Source organism: Pan troglodytes, chromosome 13, assembly GCF_028858775.2.
Source record: "Pan troglodytes isolate AG18354 chromosome 13, NHGRI_mPanTro3-v2.0_pri, whole genome shotgun sequence".
Classification (NCBI taxonomy): Eukaryota; Metazoa; Chordata; class Mammalia; order Primates; family Hominidae; genus Pan; species Pan troglodytes.
Window position 1 is genome coordinate 73084486 of NC_072411.2, and position 18357 is coordinate 73102842.

The 18357-nt window shown below is 35.7% G+C and overlaps 1 protein-coding gene across 9 annotated transcripts in view; it reads right to left on the minus strand.

Annotated features, from left to right (window-relative positions):
* The window catches only part of TLK1 (tousled like kinase 1), a 170513-nt gene that overhangs the window by 46043 nt on the left and 106113 nt on the right, over window positions 1-18357 (minus strand). For 8 of the 9 annotated variants that reach the window (XM_001141231.8, XM_063790559.1, XM_063790562.1 and 5 more), the window contains 5 exons: window positions 18120-18209; window positions 16798-16890; window positions 13099-13209; window positions 12848-12984; window positions 9205-9393 (listed from right to left, as the gene is read on the minus strand). In XM_001141231.8, the coding sequence (XP_001141231.2) occupies window positions 9205-9393; window positions 12848-12984; window positions 13099-13209; window positions 16798-16890; window positions 18120-18209 (620 nt within the window). The remainder of the gene's footprint in view (window positions 1-9204; window positions 9394-12847; window positions 12985-13098; window positions 13210-16797; window positions 16891-18119; window positions 18210-18357) is intronic. The other variant, XM_016950016.4, reaches the window with a different exon arrangement.

The following is an 18357-nucleotide window of genomic DNA, read 5'->3' on the forward strand; positions in this document are numbered from 1 at the left end:
TTTATAATACAGCTATGAATACACAGAGCAAAGAAAAAAAATACATTCTATCTGCAGGAAACTAGTAAAAGTCACGGAAAAGGTAATATCTGAACTAAATTAAAAAGAAGCAACAGCAGGAGGCCAGGAAGAAGAAATTGGGTATTAAGAAGCATGATGGGCCTGGCACGTTGGCTCACGCTTGTAATCCAAGCACTTTGGGAGGCTGAGGTGGGCAGATCACCTGAGGTCGGGAGTTCAAGACCAGCCTGACCAACATGGAGAAACCCCATCTCTACTAAAAATACAAAATTAGCCAGGCATAGTGGCGCATGGCTGTAGTCCCAGCTACTCGGGAGGCTGAGGCAGGAGAATCACTTGAACCCAGGAGGCGGAGGTTACAGTAAGCCAAGGTCGTGCCATTGTACTCCAGCCTGGGCAACAAGAGTGAAACTCCGTCTCAAAAAAAAAAAAAAAAAAAACAGAGGCATGATGACCCAAGAGTACAGCATGGAGATACTCAAGCAAAAGTAAAAAGGAATGCAAACTGCAGATTAAGGAAGTATCTTCTGCTTGTTTGCTAAGAGTTTTAGTCACAGATTAATGTTGAATTTTATCTAATTTTTTAAAATTTTTCATATCTATTAAGATAGTCATATGATTTTTCTATTTATGTGAAAAGTTATATATATTTTTCTGATCTATAACCAACCTTGCACATCCAACATAAACCCAACTTGGTCTTCATAAATTAGCATTTTTATATATTATATGTTGTGTTTGTGTTACTATTTTAAGATTTGTGGATTTATTTTCACAAGTGAGATTTGCCTGTAACTGTCATTCTTGTACAATCTTTGTTGAGTTTTGACATCAAGATTATGTTGGCCTCAGAAAATAAGTGGGAAGCATATCTACCTTTTCTGTTCTTCAAAAAAGTTTGTAAAAGACTGGCACTATTTCATCCTTAAATGGCTGATAGAATTCTTAGATGCGGTTATTTGGACCTGCAGTTTTTCTCTGAATAAATGTTTAAATTACAGATTCACTTTATTTAATACTTACAGAACTACGTGGATTTTGTTTCTTCTACTGTCAGTTTTGGTTCCACTGTATTTTTCTTTAAATTTGTCAATTTCACAAAGATTTCAAATTTAAGCAATTTATAATGTGTTGTTTCCTTTAAATATCTAGACACAGTAGTAATATTCCTTTTTTCATTCCTGGGGATAGCTGTGGTTTTTAAAAATCAATCATATCAATTGTATCAGGTTTTCTCCCCTACAAAAATTTTAACGCTATTTTTAAAAAACTAGTTTATTCTCTGTATTGTATGTGTGTTTCCTATATTAATTTCTGCTATCTTTTCCCTCTTCCTTCTTTGGTTAATTCTCTTGCTCATTTTCTTTCTAACTTATTGAAATAGATGATTAGTTTCTAAAGTTTTAGTTTTTCTTCTTTTCTTACATACATAACTAAAGCTATAATTTTCTCTCTAGATACTCTTTCAGATACATTTTACCAATTTTGTTATGTAGCACTTTCACTAACATTCATTTCAAAATATTTTGAAATCTTTCATTTCAGAATTTTCTCTCATTTCCATTGGCACTTTTCCACTACCTTTTAGTTATAGATTTCTAGCTAATTGCATTGTGGTCAGGGAACATATATAATGGTTTCAATCATTTTCATCCTGGAGTTCTACCAATGACTAAGGGAGAAAGAATACCACTCTTATATAAACTTTCAATCCTGTGAAATTTGCCGAGGCTTGCTTTATAACCAACTTTTTATAGTCAATATTTTTAAAAGAACAGGTATTCTGCAGATGTTGGGAGGTATTCTATATATGTCCATTGGTTCAAGTTTGCCAATCCCATTAATTTTGCATGCACTGTGTGTTTTGTTTTGTAATGCTTTATTTTTATCTACATGTTCTATTTCTAAGAAATGTGTTTAAATCTCCCACTATGATTTGTGGATCTGCCTATTATTATTAGTTTTTTATTTATCTTGAGGCCATGTTATCATATTTATATAAATTTAGAATTATTATAGCTTCCTAGTGATTTCAACCTTTTATAACAACCACTTCATTTCTAATAATTTTTTCTGTCTTAAATTTTACTATGTCTGATTTAATATAGCTTTCTTTTGGGTGGTGTTTGCCTGTCTTTTCTAAACTGTTATTTCAATATGTCTTTTTTCCCTCTGGCTGCTTAAGAATTTTTTTCTCTTTGCCTTAATTTTCTGAAATTTCACTATGATGTGTACAGATGAGCTTTGTTTTGTTTTGTTGTTTTGTTTTTTGAGACAGAGATCTCGCTCTGTCACCCAGGCTGGAGTGCAATGGCACGCACATGGCTCACTGCAGCCTTGGCCTCCCAGGCTCAAGCGATCCTCCCACCTCAGCCCCTCAAGTAGCTGGGAGTACAGGCCCATGCCTGGCTAATTTTTGCATTTTTAGTAGAGATGGGTTTTTGCCATGTTGTCAAGGCTGGTCTTCAACTGAGCTCAAGCGATCCACCCATCTCGGCCTCCTAAAGTGGCAGGATTACAGGTGTGAGCCACCACACCCAACCTCAATGAGTGTTTCTTTTTATTCATATCCCCTGGAATTTGCTGGCCTTCATGAACCTGTAGACTGATCTTGTTCATCTGTTTTTGAAACACTCTTAGTTATCTCATCTCCAAATACTGCTTATGCTGCATTCAGGATTGTTTCTCTAAAGGCTATCAGCTACCTTGTCAATAGTAATAATGTAAATCAGAAGACAATAAAAATCATCTCTTCAAGTAACTACCAACCCAAAATTCTAAAACCAGTAAAGATATCCAAAGAATGAAGGCAAAATAATTTTCAGACAAACAAAAACTGGTCACTACCAACAGACCCCTTTGTAATTTTCCTTTACAAAGGAAAATTTGTAAAGGGTATTCTTGGCAGAAAAATCTTGTGAGAGGTGTAGAAATAGGTAAAGAGCAAAAAATAAATAAATATGTGGATAAAGTCCATATGAACACTCACTATGCAAGACAATAATGATGTCCTATAGGTAGACGTGTGTATATATGTGTGTCTGTGTATAGAAGCATGCTCATACTGTAACAGAGAAAAAGAATAAAATAAACAAAAACTGGTCAATGTAATAAAAGGTGAGAAAAAAAGAAAAAGGGGGAGACTAAGTAGGATAAACAGAAGCATAAAGAAAGACCAAATTTAAGCCTCAATAAGTAATTGCATGAATTGAAAAATAGATTAAATTCTCCAATGAAAGGAAGATTTTTCAGACAGGATTTTAGAAAAATCAGTTATACATTTGTCAAAACCCATAGAATGTACAACATCAACAGTGAACTCTAATGTAACTTTGGATGATAACGATGTGTCTATGCAGGTAACATATGTGCCACTGTGGTGTGGGATGTTGACAGTAGAAGAGAATGTATCCGTGTGGGGACAGGGGTTAGGTATATAGGAACTCTGTACTTTCTGCTCAATTCTGCTGTACTACTGCCCTCCTCCTCCTCTAAAAAATAAGTTCATTAATTTTAAAAAGAGATAAGTAGTCTACTAATAATGTTATACAAAATATATTCCTTTTTTTTTTTTTTTTTTTTTTTTTTGAGACAGGGTCTTCCTCTGTTGCTGAGGCTGGAGTGGAGTGCAGCAATGCAATCACAGCTCACTGCAGCCTTGACCTCCCCAGCTCAAGCAATTCTCCCACCTCAGCCTCCTGAGAAGCTGGGACTATAGGTACATACCACCATGTCTGGCTAATTTTTTATTTTTTGGTAAACATGGGGTCCTGCTATGTTGCCCAGGCTGGTCTCAAACTCCTAGGCTCAAGTGATCCTCCCGTCTCAGCCTCCCAAAGTGCTGAGATTACAGGCCTGAGCCACCACGCCCAGCCTAAAATATATTCTTAATTTAAAATTAAAGCTATAATGGAAAAGCAATGACCTGTCAAACTTCAATAATATATGAGGTAAAATATTACTTACTCTTAACTTTGCAGTCACCCTCTGTGAAACATGCAACATGTAAGTCTAACAGATACAACCAAAGCTTAATTTGAAATATATTTTAAGTAAAAATCTTGGTTAAAATGTATTAGTAAAGGAAAATCAATGTAAGTGTCATCAGACTTTATCTAGAGATAGTATTAACTACCCAAACTATTTACTCTGAATAAAAAGTCTTTGTAACTAAAATTACAAGTTATTACCTAAAAAACTGACTCTTGCTAATAGTTAAAAATAAATTATGAACTAAAAACCATGCCAAGTACATGCATTACCTCCTACCATCTTTTCAACAGTATAATGTAGATACTTTCACAAGAAAATGGAGATTCAAAGAAGTAAAATAACTTACTAAAAATAATCTGGGAGAGTTAAGTTTGGAATCCACATCTGTCTGACTACAGAACCTAAAGTCCTACCCACCACATCTGGATTCCCCACCCCTGGGCCACAGACCTGTACCGTCCATGGCCTGTTAGGCTGCACAACAGGTGGTGAGCAGCGGGCCAGCAGGCATTACCACCTGAACTCCATCCACCTCCTGTCAGACCAGCAGTGGCATTAGATTCTCATAGAGCACAAACCCTATTGTGAACTGCGCATGCAAGGGATCTAGGTTGTGTGCTCCTTATGAAAATACAATGCCTGATTATCTGAGGTGGAACAGTTTCATCCCAAAGCCATCCCCCAGCCCCCACCCCAGTCCATGAAAACACTGTCTTCCACAAAGCTGGTCCCTGGTGCCAAAAGGTTGGGGACTACTGTACTACATAATAGTAACTTCATTTTCTATGTTAATTTCTTGATAGACAATTGATAACTAGATTCATAACTTGTCCCCTAATTATACTAGATATTCTGCACACAAGCCAAAGCCATTTTCATTAAACAATGATTCAAAAGAAGTTTTAAAAGATAGTTTGCCAAGTAGAGATGTGACATTTTGTGTTAAAAAAGCATTATTCAAACTGCAGTATATATGAATCAAAGTGCTTCTGTGGCCTTTTGCCCTATTTAAACCTATAATTTGTTTAAGAATGCAATCAAATTGCCATGTAGTACCCATCACTTCATTTGCCACAGAGTTAGTTTTAGGTCAACATATGGAATAAAATGGGATAGAAACGAAAGAAGACTATGACTATTAGACTATAATTAAAGCTGTTAGCATCTTGGAAGACAACTAGTAAACAAAATACCTGTGACAAACCAGAAAGATGATCTATCAAAAAGAAAATGAAATTCGATCAAATGTGTTTTTTTTATTTTTTTCCCTTTGAGGCCGGGTCTCACTGTCACCCAGGCTGGAGTGCAGTAGAGTGATCATAGCTCACTGTAATCAAACTCCTGGGCTCAAGAGATCTTCCTGCCTCAGCCTCCTGAGTAGGTGGGACTACAGGGACATGCCACCACACTTGGCTAATTTTTTTTTTTTTATTTTTGTAAGGATAGGGTCTTGCTCTGTTGCCCAGGCTAGTTTCAAATTCCTGACCTCAGTGATCTTTCCACCTTGGCCTTCCAAAACAGTGGATTACAGGCATGAGTCACTGCACCCAGCCTAAATGCTTGTGTATTGTAATTTAGTACTGACCACTTTCCATACACCAAACACTGTGCTAGGCATTGGGACTACAGAGATAAAACAGTGAAATAAATGCTACAATACATACAAGTATGCACAAAATATCATGGCACCTAGTGTGAGAGGCAATAGGAGAAACTGGTTAAAAAAAAAAAAAAGGTTAGAGAGAACTTCCTTTTGAAGACAGCATTTAAGCCAAGTCTTAAAGGATAAACAGGAAATGAGACAAATGAAGAAAGGTAAGGAACAAGATAAAGTCACAGAAGCAAGAAAGCACAATCCATTTAGAGAATTGAAAAAGTTTAACTTAAGATATACGTAGGGCAAATGCTGGAGAATGAGGATAAAGTGAGAAATAAGGTTTACATAAAGGGTCTTCATGTGGGTGAATTTTATCTAGAAAGCCACTGACAGAGGTTAAACATGGTGAGACATGAAAAATAGTAATCTAGGTTAAAAAAAAACCAAGGTCCTACACTAAGACAGTGACCGTGAAAATGAAGAATGCAGCAAACATGAAAATGTTATGGAAACAGACACAGAGAATGAGGGAAAGAGAAACATTAAGATGACAGGCAGATTCCTAGTGTCATCACCTGAGTGGACATTGATGCTGTGACTGAAGAGATAGAGGGTACTTACTATGGTGATACCTCAAAGTAATAAATAACTCCCATCTTTCATATATTAAAGAAAAGCTTCCAGGAGGAAGCGATAACTACCGTGGGACTTAAAAGATTAACAGAAATTAAGACAATGGGTGAGAGTCTGAATGTTGGCAGCGAAGTAGAAGTACTGAGTGATGGCAACGATGAGGCTAGATAACGAAGAAGGAGCCAGATCAAAAGTGCTTTATAAGCCATATTAGGACTTTTGGTTTAGATCATTCAAGTACTGGAGAGCTTTGTTAGGGTTATAGGGAAGAGAATGAAAGGATCACATTTTTATTTCAGAAAAATGACTCTACGACATGAAAATAGACTGCAGGAAGAGACCAAAATTGAAGCGGGAAGAGGGAGAGATTATAAACATCACCCAAGTAAAAGACAGCATTAACTTGAGTTAGAATGAATGGTGTTAGTGGGAACTTGCATAAAGGATGAGTGGACATATCTGGTATCTAGCAGGACTGGGTATCTACAGGGTAGAGTTAAAGCTAACACATACTTTGCTTTTTTTTTCTTTTAAAGAAATAGAGACAAGGTCTCACTATGTTGGCCAGGCTGGTCTCAAACTCCTGGACTCGAGTGATCCTCCCACCGCAGCCTTCCAAAGCACTGGGATTATAGTGTGAGACATCCCACCCAGCCCACACTTTCTTTTAATACAATCACCCACCAAGCCAGTCATTCACCTGGGTTTTGGTTTTTTCTTAAACAAATTTACTAACTTACAAAAAGTACAGTTCTTTTAAAAAATTAATATAGTCAAAATGTTTTAATTGTAACTTACAACAGCTCAAGAAAATTAAGAAAGGCTTTAAGAAGAAAGTACATTTTGAGATGGACTTTGAAAGATTAATACTATCACCATCTAATCACTAATGGATTAAGAAAAAATCAACAAAATCTGGCCAGGTGCAGTGGCTCATGCCTGTGATCCCAGCACTTTGGGAAACCAAGGCAAAGAGTACAGCTTGAGCCCAGGAGTTCAAGACAAGCCTGGACAACATGGGGAGACTCCATCTCTTCAAAACAATAAAAAATAAAAATAAATAAAATCTGTACTTAAAATGTTAAAGGTGACAACTAGAATTCTTACATGTGAGAGGATGGTAGTGCCACTCACTAAGAGAACACAGAAAAGGGGCAAAGTATGTGTGTGTAAAGACAGACTGAATGGGAAAGATAACAGTAAATACAAGGTTTTGTTTGTTTTTAGTAAATATAGTTTTGAACAGGCTGCATTAGAAGTTCCTGTGAGACATTTAAGTACTGATAGCAACTAAGCAGGATGTGATATTCAAGATTGAGACAGAAGTATCCGATACTCAAGAGAAAAGTGGGCTGGAGATGGTAATTTTGATGTCAGCAGGATGTATATGGTAACCGAAACCCTAAGAGTAGATACTACTCAAGGAGAATATGCAGAGTGAGAAATGTGATGGCCTAGGACATATCCCTAAAAGTCATCTACATTTTACAGATTGGTAAGTAAATGATGCCCATAGAAAGAGACTGAGAAGATGCAGCCGGATGAGTTAAAATGGAAACTTCAGTATCTTCAAAACTAAAAGAGTCTTTTTGGAAAAAAATAAGTCAACAATATTCAGTGCTGCCACGTAAGTTAAAGACCCAAATGTTACAGCATTTAGCATCAGGAAGATAATCTTAAGAAAAATTTCAGTTAAGAAAGGGCGACTGGAAGACAAGGCAGAAGAGACTACGAGGACAGGCAACTCTTTGAAGAAGCCTAGTTATGAAGAGAACATACAGAATATAGAGACTAAAGGGATTTGTAATTGAGGGAGAGTTTTTTAATGGTTTTGCTTACATGTTTTTGGAAGGGAAGTAACAAGCAGAGCACAAAGGAGGTATCAACAGAAGAGGTTCCTGATACAGTTGTGGATGGGATTCAAAGCATGGATGACAGACACTCTTTCAATAGAGGAGAAAAGAATACATGACATACAAGACATTAGAGGGTACATGTATTTTCTCTTTTTTTTTTTTTTTGAGACAGTCTTACTCTTGTCCCCCAGGCTAAAGTGCAATGGCACGATCTTGGCTCCCTGCAACCTCCGCCTCTCAAGTTCAAGCAATTCTCCTGCCTCAGCCTCCTGCGTAGCCGGAATTACAAGTGCCTGACACAATGCCCAGCTAATTTTTGTATTTTCAGTAGAGACAGGGTTTCACCATGTTGGCCAGGCTGGTCTCAAATTCCTGACCTCACGTGATCCACCCACTTTGGCCTCCCAAAGTGCTGGGATTACAGGCATGAGCCACTGTGCCCGGTCTATGTATTTTCTACTCACGTGAGTTTATGTAAGTTCTTCTAGAACAGAAAATTTATATAAGTTTGGATACATCTGTATATTGAAATTTTAACAATGGTGTTCTCTGTGAAATGGGATCATGGTCTATATTATTATTCTTGTCCTATTTTCCAAATTTTCTTTTAAAAAACGTCTTTGTCCTTTAAATTATAAAGAATAATTCATTAACAAAGAAAATCCAGAAAACAAAGAAAAGCAGAAAGGGAAAAACAATACCTATAACCCACTAATGAACTGCTTTCACAGGTTGAGAAAACATATAAATGGTAGTTACATTACTTCATTCTCTCAGACAAAGGAATGTGAATGGAAACGTTGAATTAGAATAATCCAAAACTTTTAATTGATTCCTAACTGATTCAGACACAGAAGGGTGAATTCTGGTAACCTCTTAGCTACCTAGGTCTCTGTTTTAAAAGAGAATTGTTAAATCTCTGCTTAAAACGGTAGAATTCAGATATTTGGGGCTATTAATTTAGAGCTAATTTTCAATACTGCCTTCCTTCCTGGTCTTAATCATTTTTGCTATCTAAGTATTAATTATAAATAACATCCATTAGTAACATTCACGCTCACTGGCAACAATTTTAAAAAAGAAAAATTTTAAATGGAGGCTTACAGTTGTGGTAAATTTGGTCTAACAAAGGGATCATTCTCTGCTCCATTGACTGCTTTGTTTTTCCTTTGTTTTGGTTCAGAATTGGTAGAGGGTGCCTGAGAATTATTAGCTGTGGGAGGTTTGCGTTTGGCTAGAAGTTTCCTTTGCCTTTCAATATCTTCCCTTTGCTGATTCACCCATTCTTGTTGCCTGTGTAAAAATAAACAAATAAAACCATATTAACCTTCCATTACTTTTCAACGCTAAACTTGGAAAAAATGCATAAAAAACATGAAAAACCATATAATATACATTCATAACCTTTTGGTTCCACTCTTGTGAACCAATTTGTACTTATCCTTCAGGTCTCATTTGAAAGAATTTTTTTAAGTGAGGTGTTCTCTAAACCCCTAGATTAGGGAAAGATGTGTTGCCATATATAATTTCATGGGATCTTCTATCTCCCCACCTCACTCTTTCTAATAAATATTATTCCTATAGATACTTTATCAGAAAGTGTCCGGTTAGATGACATCACTCCCTAAGAACACAGATGGTGTCTACTTATACAGTATTTATACTGTTGTATCCCTAGTACCTAGTGTAGTGATCATCACTTACCTTTGCTCAGTAAATGTTTCTTGAATGAAATGAGATAAAACAATACCCCAAACTATTAAAGTATGGGGTATATATTACACATGCATCTCACCACAGTATTTGCAAACAAATTTACAAAAGGCAAATATGAATTTAATATGAAGAGAGTTATTTTCTAAATCTACTTTTGTTAAAAAAAATTGGTAATGGGAAGTTGGTGTTTTGAAATGAGACAAATTAACCTTAATATAAGAAATTTATGAGAAAAATTTTTTTTGATAATTTAAGGGGAAAAAGACAAGAAAATAGCAAGAAAAATTAGCATGGCTCTGAAAAATGGGAACGTAACAAAAATAAAATCAATGCTTCCCATTCAAGAAACTGAAACAATTTTGCAAATAGCTCCCTAATTCTAAAAACGAATAGATACCATGTCTATTATTAAAATGTAGATTAGATATTTTAGCAGTTTGAGCAGAGCATAAAGTAGTTAACAGTGAAGCTTTTTAAAACCAACTTATCATACAACACCTTAAGCTTATTCTAACAGTAACCATGTTCTCTTTCAGGTCACCTCACTATGCCAATAAAAAATTTTCAAATCCTACATGGTTACAATACTTAGAGCAAGTCAAATATTTCATGCCCTCCTCTCCCCAACCACTGACATCAACTAAAGGGCTCCTACTTTGCTAATGCAGAATTGACCTTACACACATCCCCTTCCCTATGGTTTTAGTGATAAAGTAGCAGAATATGATAGGAGTGAAAAAAATCAAGAAGAATCTAGGTAGAAGACTGAAAGGGTAGAGAAAAATCTCAAGAATAGCAAAGTGAGAACAAGACTTTAATCCGGTTTTCATTTAGAAGCAGGAATTTCAATTTTTAATAAGTAAATCTTAAGGCTATTTTAGGGCACAATCAAGATGGTATAAATGCAAACAAGCAATAATAATCCTAATGATTAAAATATTAATGGAAAGTAAAGAATTACTGGAATAGATATTAATAGCTGATTACTCAGGGATGACTATACAGTTTAGAGATTAATATTATTACTTTTATTTATTTCTCTTCTCATCTTCTAACCACTCTGGATTATATCACCAATTATAAACGGCTTGATATACACACAGTAGGTCCTCAGTAAATGCTTATTAGTGAAAGTCAGGACATACAAGTAATTATTTTCTTTCTTTTTTTTTTTTTTTTTGAGACGGAGTCTCGCTCTGTCGCCCAGGCTGGAGTGCAGTGGCATGATCTCGGCTCACTGCAGCCTCCACCTCCCAGGTTCAAGCAATTCTCATGCCTCAGCCTCCCGAGTAGCTGGGATTACAGGTGCCCACCACCATGCCTGGCTAATTTTTGTATTTTCAGTAGAGACAGGGTTTCACCCTGCTGGCCAGGCTGGTATCAAACTCTCAACCTCAGGTGATCCTCCCAACTCGGCCTCCCAAAGTGCTGGGATTACAGGCGTGAGCCACTGCACCTGTGGCCTCTTTTTTGACAGTTAAGAGGAGAAATTGGAACTACTAGTAGAATTTATATTTCAGAAAATTCATATTAATTATATAACTGTCTCTTTTATTCATTGCAGGACAATTGCCGGTCTGGGTTTAGTAGCAGAGCCTCTTGCTCATAAACACTAAAAAATTATCTTCTCCTGCTTTCCACTTTACTGTTGATATGTTAGTTCATGCTTTAATCACCTTTCATCTGGATACCCCTCCATCTTAACTACTAATAACATTCATCCTCTTTCTAATAATATTTTCACATTACCATCAGTTATTATTCTACAACTATCACTGTAGATATCATTCCGATCACGTACACTATATGTAAACCTTTAACAAGTCCCATTATCTGCAGAATTGAAACCCAAACTCTCTAATATCACAAGGACATTATCCTTTGTTTCACTGTGGTATAACTAGCACAGATATGTTGAAGAAAAGTTGAATAAATCTGCTGAGAGAGAAGGTCATTCTGTGGCAAGTCCTAGGAGGCAGTGTTTGAACAGCAATGTTGGTGTGATACCATGTGAAAGAAAGTTCTGCCTCTATTTCAAATAACTGGATACTCTGGAAAAGCTGATGTTCATGCTGGCATTACTCCCCATTTTCAGGTTTAAAAACATTTTCCACCAAAAACGGAGTAGCATATTTAGCACTCCTTAACACATAAACAGCCAATAAATCCTTTTCTACCACCATCTGAACTCAAGAAAATATGGTAACTATAATTCCTCTGTTTAAAAGTTTGATCTGAAAAGTAACAGAAAACCAAACACCGCATGTTCTCATGTATAAGTGGGAGCTAAACATTGGAGACACATGGACATAAAGATGAGAATGACAGAAACTGGGGGCTACAAAGATGAAGGAGGCAGAGACAGGGGCAAGGACTGAAAAACTACTGGGTACTATGCTCACTACCTGAGTGGTGGGTTCAATTGTACCCCGAACCTCAGTATCATGCAATATACCCCTGTAACAACCTGCATATATATTCCCTGAAACTAAAATAAAAGTTGAAATTAAAATAAATAAATAATAAATAGAGTTTACCTCAGAAACGCTAAAGCCACATGTTCAGTTTAACTGATAAATCAGTTATTATATCTGAGGCAAAAGAGAAGTTTTTTTCCTTAGGAATAGAGAGCAGGCAAGTGCTGAACATTAACACGTAAGGATTGGGGAATGGGAAAAAACTAAGTAGGAAAATCCTAGGAAATAAACACACACACAAATCTTCCAGTGAAAATTAAATTTTCAACAATTTCCCTCTCAAAACATCATCTGTAAAGCTAAAGGTTCAATTAATATTTCCGAAAGCCAGAATTAGAATAATATATTACATTCTATAGATGACTGCTAATTAATCAAGAAATTACTAAGCTAAAACTGTAATACTCTTGGTTTCATATCCCTTTCAAATGTACTAAATTCTATGATTTCAGAGTAGGGAGGAACTGGAGAGCATAATTACAAATCTATAATCTTTTAAAGTAATGAAAACCCAAACGAATACTAAAAACTTTTAAATGTTAAGAATGACTAACTTCACAAGATTCTGAAATGCAAAACCATCTGTCCATTGTTCAGTAAATGAAGCGCCATGTCTAACTGTTGTAAAGTGCCCGAGGCGTAATCGATCTTGCATACTCTTCTCTCTGCTTGACAGTTTTTCTTGTGTACTCTGAAAAGGAGAAAAAAAAATCATCACTCAATTGTATTCATTAATTTATAAAAGCATACAAAGCAAAAGGGGCTAACGAAGGGAAAGTGAAAATTTACTCAACTTTTAGCCTACCTTTTCAATAAGAAGTTTCTTGCTCATTGATATGCACTTATTTAATCGTTCTTTGTATTTTTCAAGTAATTTTTGTTGTTCATCTATTTGCCGTCTGAGATCACAGTTAGCCTATGACATAAGTAGAAAATGCAAGAGGTCTAGACTGGGGAATATGAAAAGCTTAGAAATAGTTTTAATGTTCTAAATAAATTATATACAGATAGGACTAATAATATTAAATATCTGAGTATGATATGAGAAAAAAAAAAAGCCTACTTAACCATGAGATAATACTGTTAAATGTTACTTAAGTGTGTAGTGGAAAGTACATACAGGGAAATTTGTATCCATATCCATACATTCAAATCCATACTCTAAGGTTAACTTCGGCTAAGTTATAAGAACTTTAGTTCAGCTCTCTTATTTCTAAATAGAAGCAACACAATCTACCTCACTTTGTTAAAAATAACTAAAATATGGTATATAAAGTGTCTATCACTTAAAAATAAATGTGAGTTTTCCTCTATCTCTTATAATTAACAAATTAAATGTGGGTTTTCCTCTATCTCTTATAACTAACAAAATATTTTCTCCACTGAACTTATAAATGACATACACAAGTTGCCTACCCAACAACTGTCCTCACCATTCTTCCTTAGCAATAGGATACTAATTCTGTTCACTTTGTAGGTGGCCATATGCTCAGAGAAGAGGCTTCCTTCTAACATCAAAAGATGAGTCTGATTAGTACAGTGGCAAGAGAATAACCTATAGGGCTTGTTACAACAGATTACTGGGAACCATTCCCAGAGCTTCTGAATCAGGTCTCAGGAAGGACCTGAAAATTTCCGTTTCTAATAAGTTCTCCAGTAATACTGATGCTCCTGGTCTGAAGATCACACTTTGAGAATCAAAAGTCTAGGCCAACCATGGTGGAATCCACAAGACAAGGGCACAAAATCTTAAAAGTGCTGAGAGAAAAGAATTGCCAACCTAAAATTAGATACCCAACACAATTGTTTTTCAAGGAAGAGGAAACAGAATTTAGCACCAATAGACCCTCAGCAATTCAAACAAAATCTCAACACTGTGTGTGTATGATGCATATGCAACTTGAAACCTGATTCTAAAATTTCTCTAAGACTGTGAAGGGCCAAAAATAGCCAAAATGAAGAAGAGGATATCTGTTTAACCATGTATCATGACTTAACATAAAGCTACGTAACTATGATCACCCAAGCCTCCTCCTTCCTTAATAATGGAAATTCAATGTTTTATCCTGGATTGCTATCTGCCTAGCCAAATGACTACAGTTCCCAGCTTCCCTTGCAGCGAAGGATGGTTAATGAGATGCAAGCAGAAGTTGTTCAATGAGATATCCAAGAAGGCTGCACACAGAATTGTGCTTTGTGTTCTCTGCTCCCATCCTCCCTCCTGTTATCTGCTTAGAACGCAGATATAATTGTGACCCTAATAGATATATTGAACCTTGATGTGACCTTTGAGATATAAGCCATGAACTAACAATGACAAGGTCCCTTATGATACTGAGGAGTAATAATATCTGAGCTGCCCACTTCTGTTCTTCTCTTGAAAAATAAACTTCTATCTCATCTGAAGTACTGTTATTTATGTTCACTGTTACTAACAGCCAAAAACAACTGATAAAAATTGTTTTATCAACAATGATAAAAAGATGCTGCAGTACTTGTGTAGAGACACAAACAGAACAAGGAAACATGATACAGAACACAGAAACAGATCCACTTGTATACTGGAAACAAGATTTTATGATGATAGAGCTGGCAGTATAAGAATGAGCTTTTAATTAAATGGGGATGAACAACTGGTTATCCATATAGAAAGAAAGTGAAATGAAACCCTACATCATGCCATACCCAAAACCAATTTCAGTAAGACTAATAATTTATATTGAAAGATCAGCTGGGCATGGTGGCTCATGCCTATAGCCCCAGCACTTTGGGAGACCAAGGTGGGAGGATCACTTGAGGCCAGGAGTTCAATACCAGCCTGTGGACTCCCAGCTCTACAAAAAATAAAAAAAAATCAGCCCGGAGTGATGGCATGAGCCTGTAGTCCTAGCTACTTGGGAGCCTGAGGTAGAAATATTGCTTAAACCCGGGAGTTTGAGGCTACAGTGAGCTATGATCCCCCACTGTGCTCTAGCCTGGGCGACAGAGTGAGATCCTGTCACTTAGGGGGGGAAAAAAAAGACCAGACCAAAAAACCTTGAGAAATAACTGGTATTACACAGTAAAATGGAAAATGTGTATGCCCTGTACTCTGGCTATGTCTTTCCTAAACATATACCACAGAAAAATTCTTTCATATGTGCCCTGAAGACATGTACAGAGAATGTTCTTAGAACTGTTTATACTAGAAAAAGTAGAAATAAAATGTCAACTAAAAGCAGAAAAGATACAGAAATTATGGTATACTTGTAACACCTTACAATATTGCAATGAAATGAACAAACTACAGTTATACTCATCAAAGTGGATGACTCTCTGATATATAACATTCATTGAAAACAAGCTGGGCAAAAGGGTCCATACTGGAAAATTTCACTTAACGTTCAAAAACCAACTGAAATAATATGTTGTGAAGAATGTAAGCACATATTTAATACAACCATAAAGAAACACCAAGGCATCACAAATACAAAATTTAAAATAGTGGTTAAATGGTAAATGGGTGTGAGAAAGTAAATATGACAGGATCAGGAAAAAGACACACTGGATGTTTTAAAGACACTGTCAAATACAGTAGGATCACAGGTGTTGGTTTTATCGAGTTTCTATACCAGTAGTTCTCAATGCTGTCTTAAATTAAAATTATCTGGGAGAGCCTTTAAAACTACCAATGTCCAAGACCTACATCGTCATCAACTTGATCAGAACACCTCAGGGTAGAGTTCAGGCATTAGTACTTTCGCCCTTCCCAACTGGTGAGTCTAAGGAGCATCAAGGGGTAAGAACTGCTGCTTTAAACCCTTACATTCTTAAGTATACTTCTAGATGTATTTTTAAATAAAGCTTCCATTAAAAATCCTACAGAACTGCAGCAGTTACTTCATCGTATAGGTATCAGATGTCAGGCATATAATAAAATCAATAAACTTTAACATGAAATGGCTATTTGTGTTATGGTAGTTGGTCATATAAATGTTATTAACTTCCAGTTCTCCAACAGTTTCTCAATTCCATTTATTGAAGATCTAATAAAATATTTCACTTTAAAATTGGTATTTTCAATCATGTACTTAAACTAACAGAAAAAGCTTATTGAGTTCTAGCTACAGAATTTTTTTTTTTTCTGAGACAGAGTCTCACTCTGTCGCCAGGCTGGAGTACAGTGGCGCGATCTCAGCTCACTGCAATCTCCGCCTCCCGGGTTCAAGCATTTCTGCTGCCTCAGCCTCCCAAGTAGCTGGGACTACAGGCACGCACCACCATGCCCAGCCAATTTTTGTATTTTTAGTAGAAACTGGGCTTCACCATGTTGGCCAGGATGCTCTTGATCTCTCGACCTTGTGATCCGCCCGCCTCGACCTCCCAAAGTGCTGGGATTACAGGCATGAGCCACTGCGCCTGGCCTAGCTACAGATTTTTTTACAATGCTAAGTATTTTCTGAACAGTTTGACTGTTGCCAAATAATTTATTCAATTTTTTTCCCCTCTATGACTCATTACTTACCCTGAGCAAATCATCTATACGTCCCTCCTTCTTTTCCAGGTCCTGGATTTTATTACTTTCTAATGCTGCTAATTTCAGCATTGTGAGATCAGTCTAAATGAAAAAAAGTTATTTTATTATCTCCATTATATATGTCGTTTCAAGTAAACATAAAACTAGATTTTACTCCAAATTCAAAATGTAAAGAAAAATATATTTGTGTGTATATGTAAAGTGAATCTCAAAAAGTTTTAGTGCAGTTTTAATAACTTCAAGTGTATCAATGCTACAGACTACCAAGAAACATCTAGAAAGGCCAATTACTTAGAATACTGATGTTCCTCATTATAATTCAATATATCCGCTGCTTTGTGCTATACATTCCTCTAGTTGATTTTTTTGAATTTTGCAAGACCTTTTTTAAATTGATAAGTAAAAACCTATCTATTTATGGTACACAACACGATGTTTTGATATATGTATATACAATGTGGAATGGCTAAATCAAGTTCTTTAACACATATCATTTTTTTTTGTGGTGTGAATAAAATCTACTCTCTTAGCAATTTTCATATACACAAAATATTGTTTTTAACTGTAGCCCCTATGATGTATAATAGTTCCCTTGAACTTACTTTCCAACTAAAATTTTATGTCCTTTGACCAACATCTCATGCAGCAAAACCTTTCATGATCTACTCAGTGGCTGAAAGGAATGTACTTGTAATCCTAGCCTCAGGATCATCCAAAGAAAGAGGTTTTGATACATGCACAACAGTTTGGATATGACCTCACAAATAAAGTCTAATAGAAATAAACTGTCAAGCTGAGCTTGAAGAGTAAGATCTACTCTCCCAAACCCCAGTCTGAGAAAGTGCCACTCAGAAACTGTCACATGTAAAAAATTAAAATGAAAAACTTAGTGCTCAAAATTCATGAAACTAAATAAGTATAGAAAATATACAAATAATTCAAATAGTTTATAATTTGTCACATATACGTATTTAATAAATACAGTCAAATGAGAGGCTTTAATGTCCACTTATAAAAAATACAGCAGTTTCACAAAATATCAATTACATATACTTGGAAATTAAGTTCAGAAAGAATCAGTAAACAGAACTGACATGTTAACGGTTGTTTAAATAGCTGACAGTAAATTGTGTGTTTCAGTTTCTCACCCCGTCCTACAAATTCTGTTGTTTTTGTTTAGTAAGTTATCTTTCTTGATGTGTAATTCTGCTTTATGACTACATATAAAACAAACAGACATCTTAGTTGTTAGTAAGTTAGTCAATGGTTTCTTAGAAGCCATAGAAAAAAACATTTTAATTATCATTTACCTGAATAATTTTAAAGGATAATTGCTTTGGTTGTACAATAGGGTGGTCCCCAAATGCTAACGCAGTAGGAGAAGGGCTATTCGGTCGAACCTAAAGAAATTATTAAAATTTTTATATTAGCAAAAAAAAAAAAAAAACACAAAACAAAACAGATTTCTAATTAGCAACAATTACTTAACATTTCTGAAGAAGTTTCTATCAGAATAATACCTAAATTGAGACATAATTGACTTTTAAA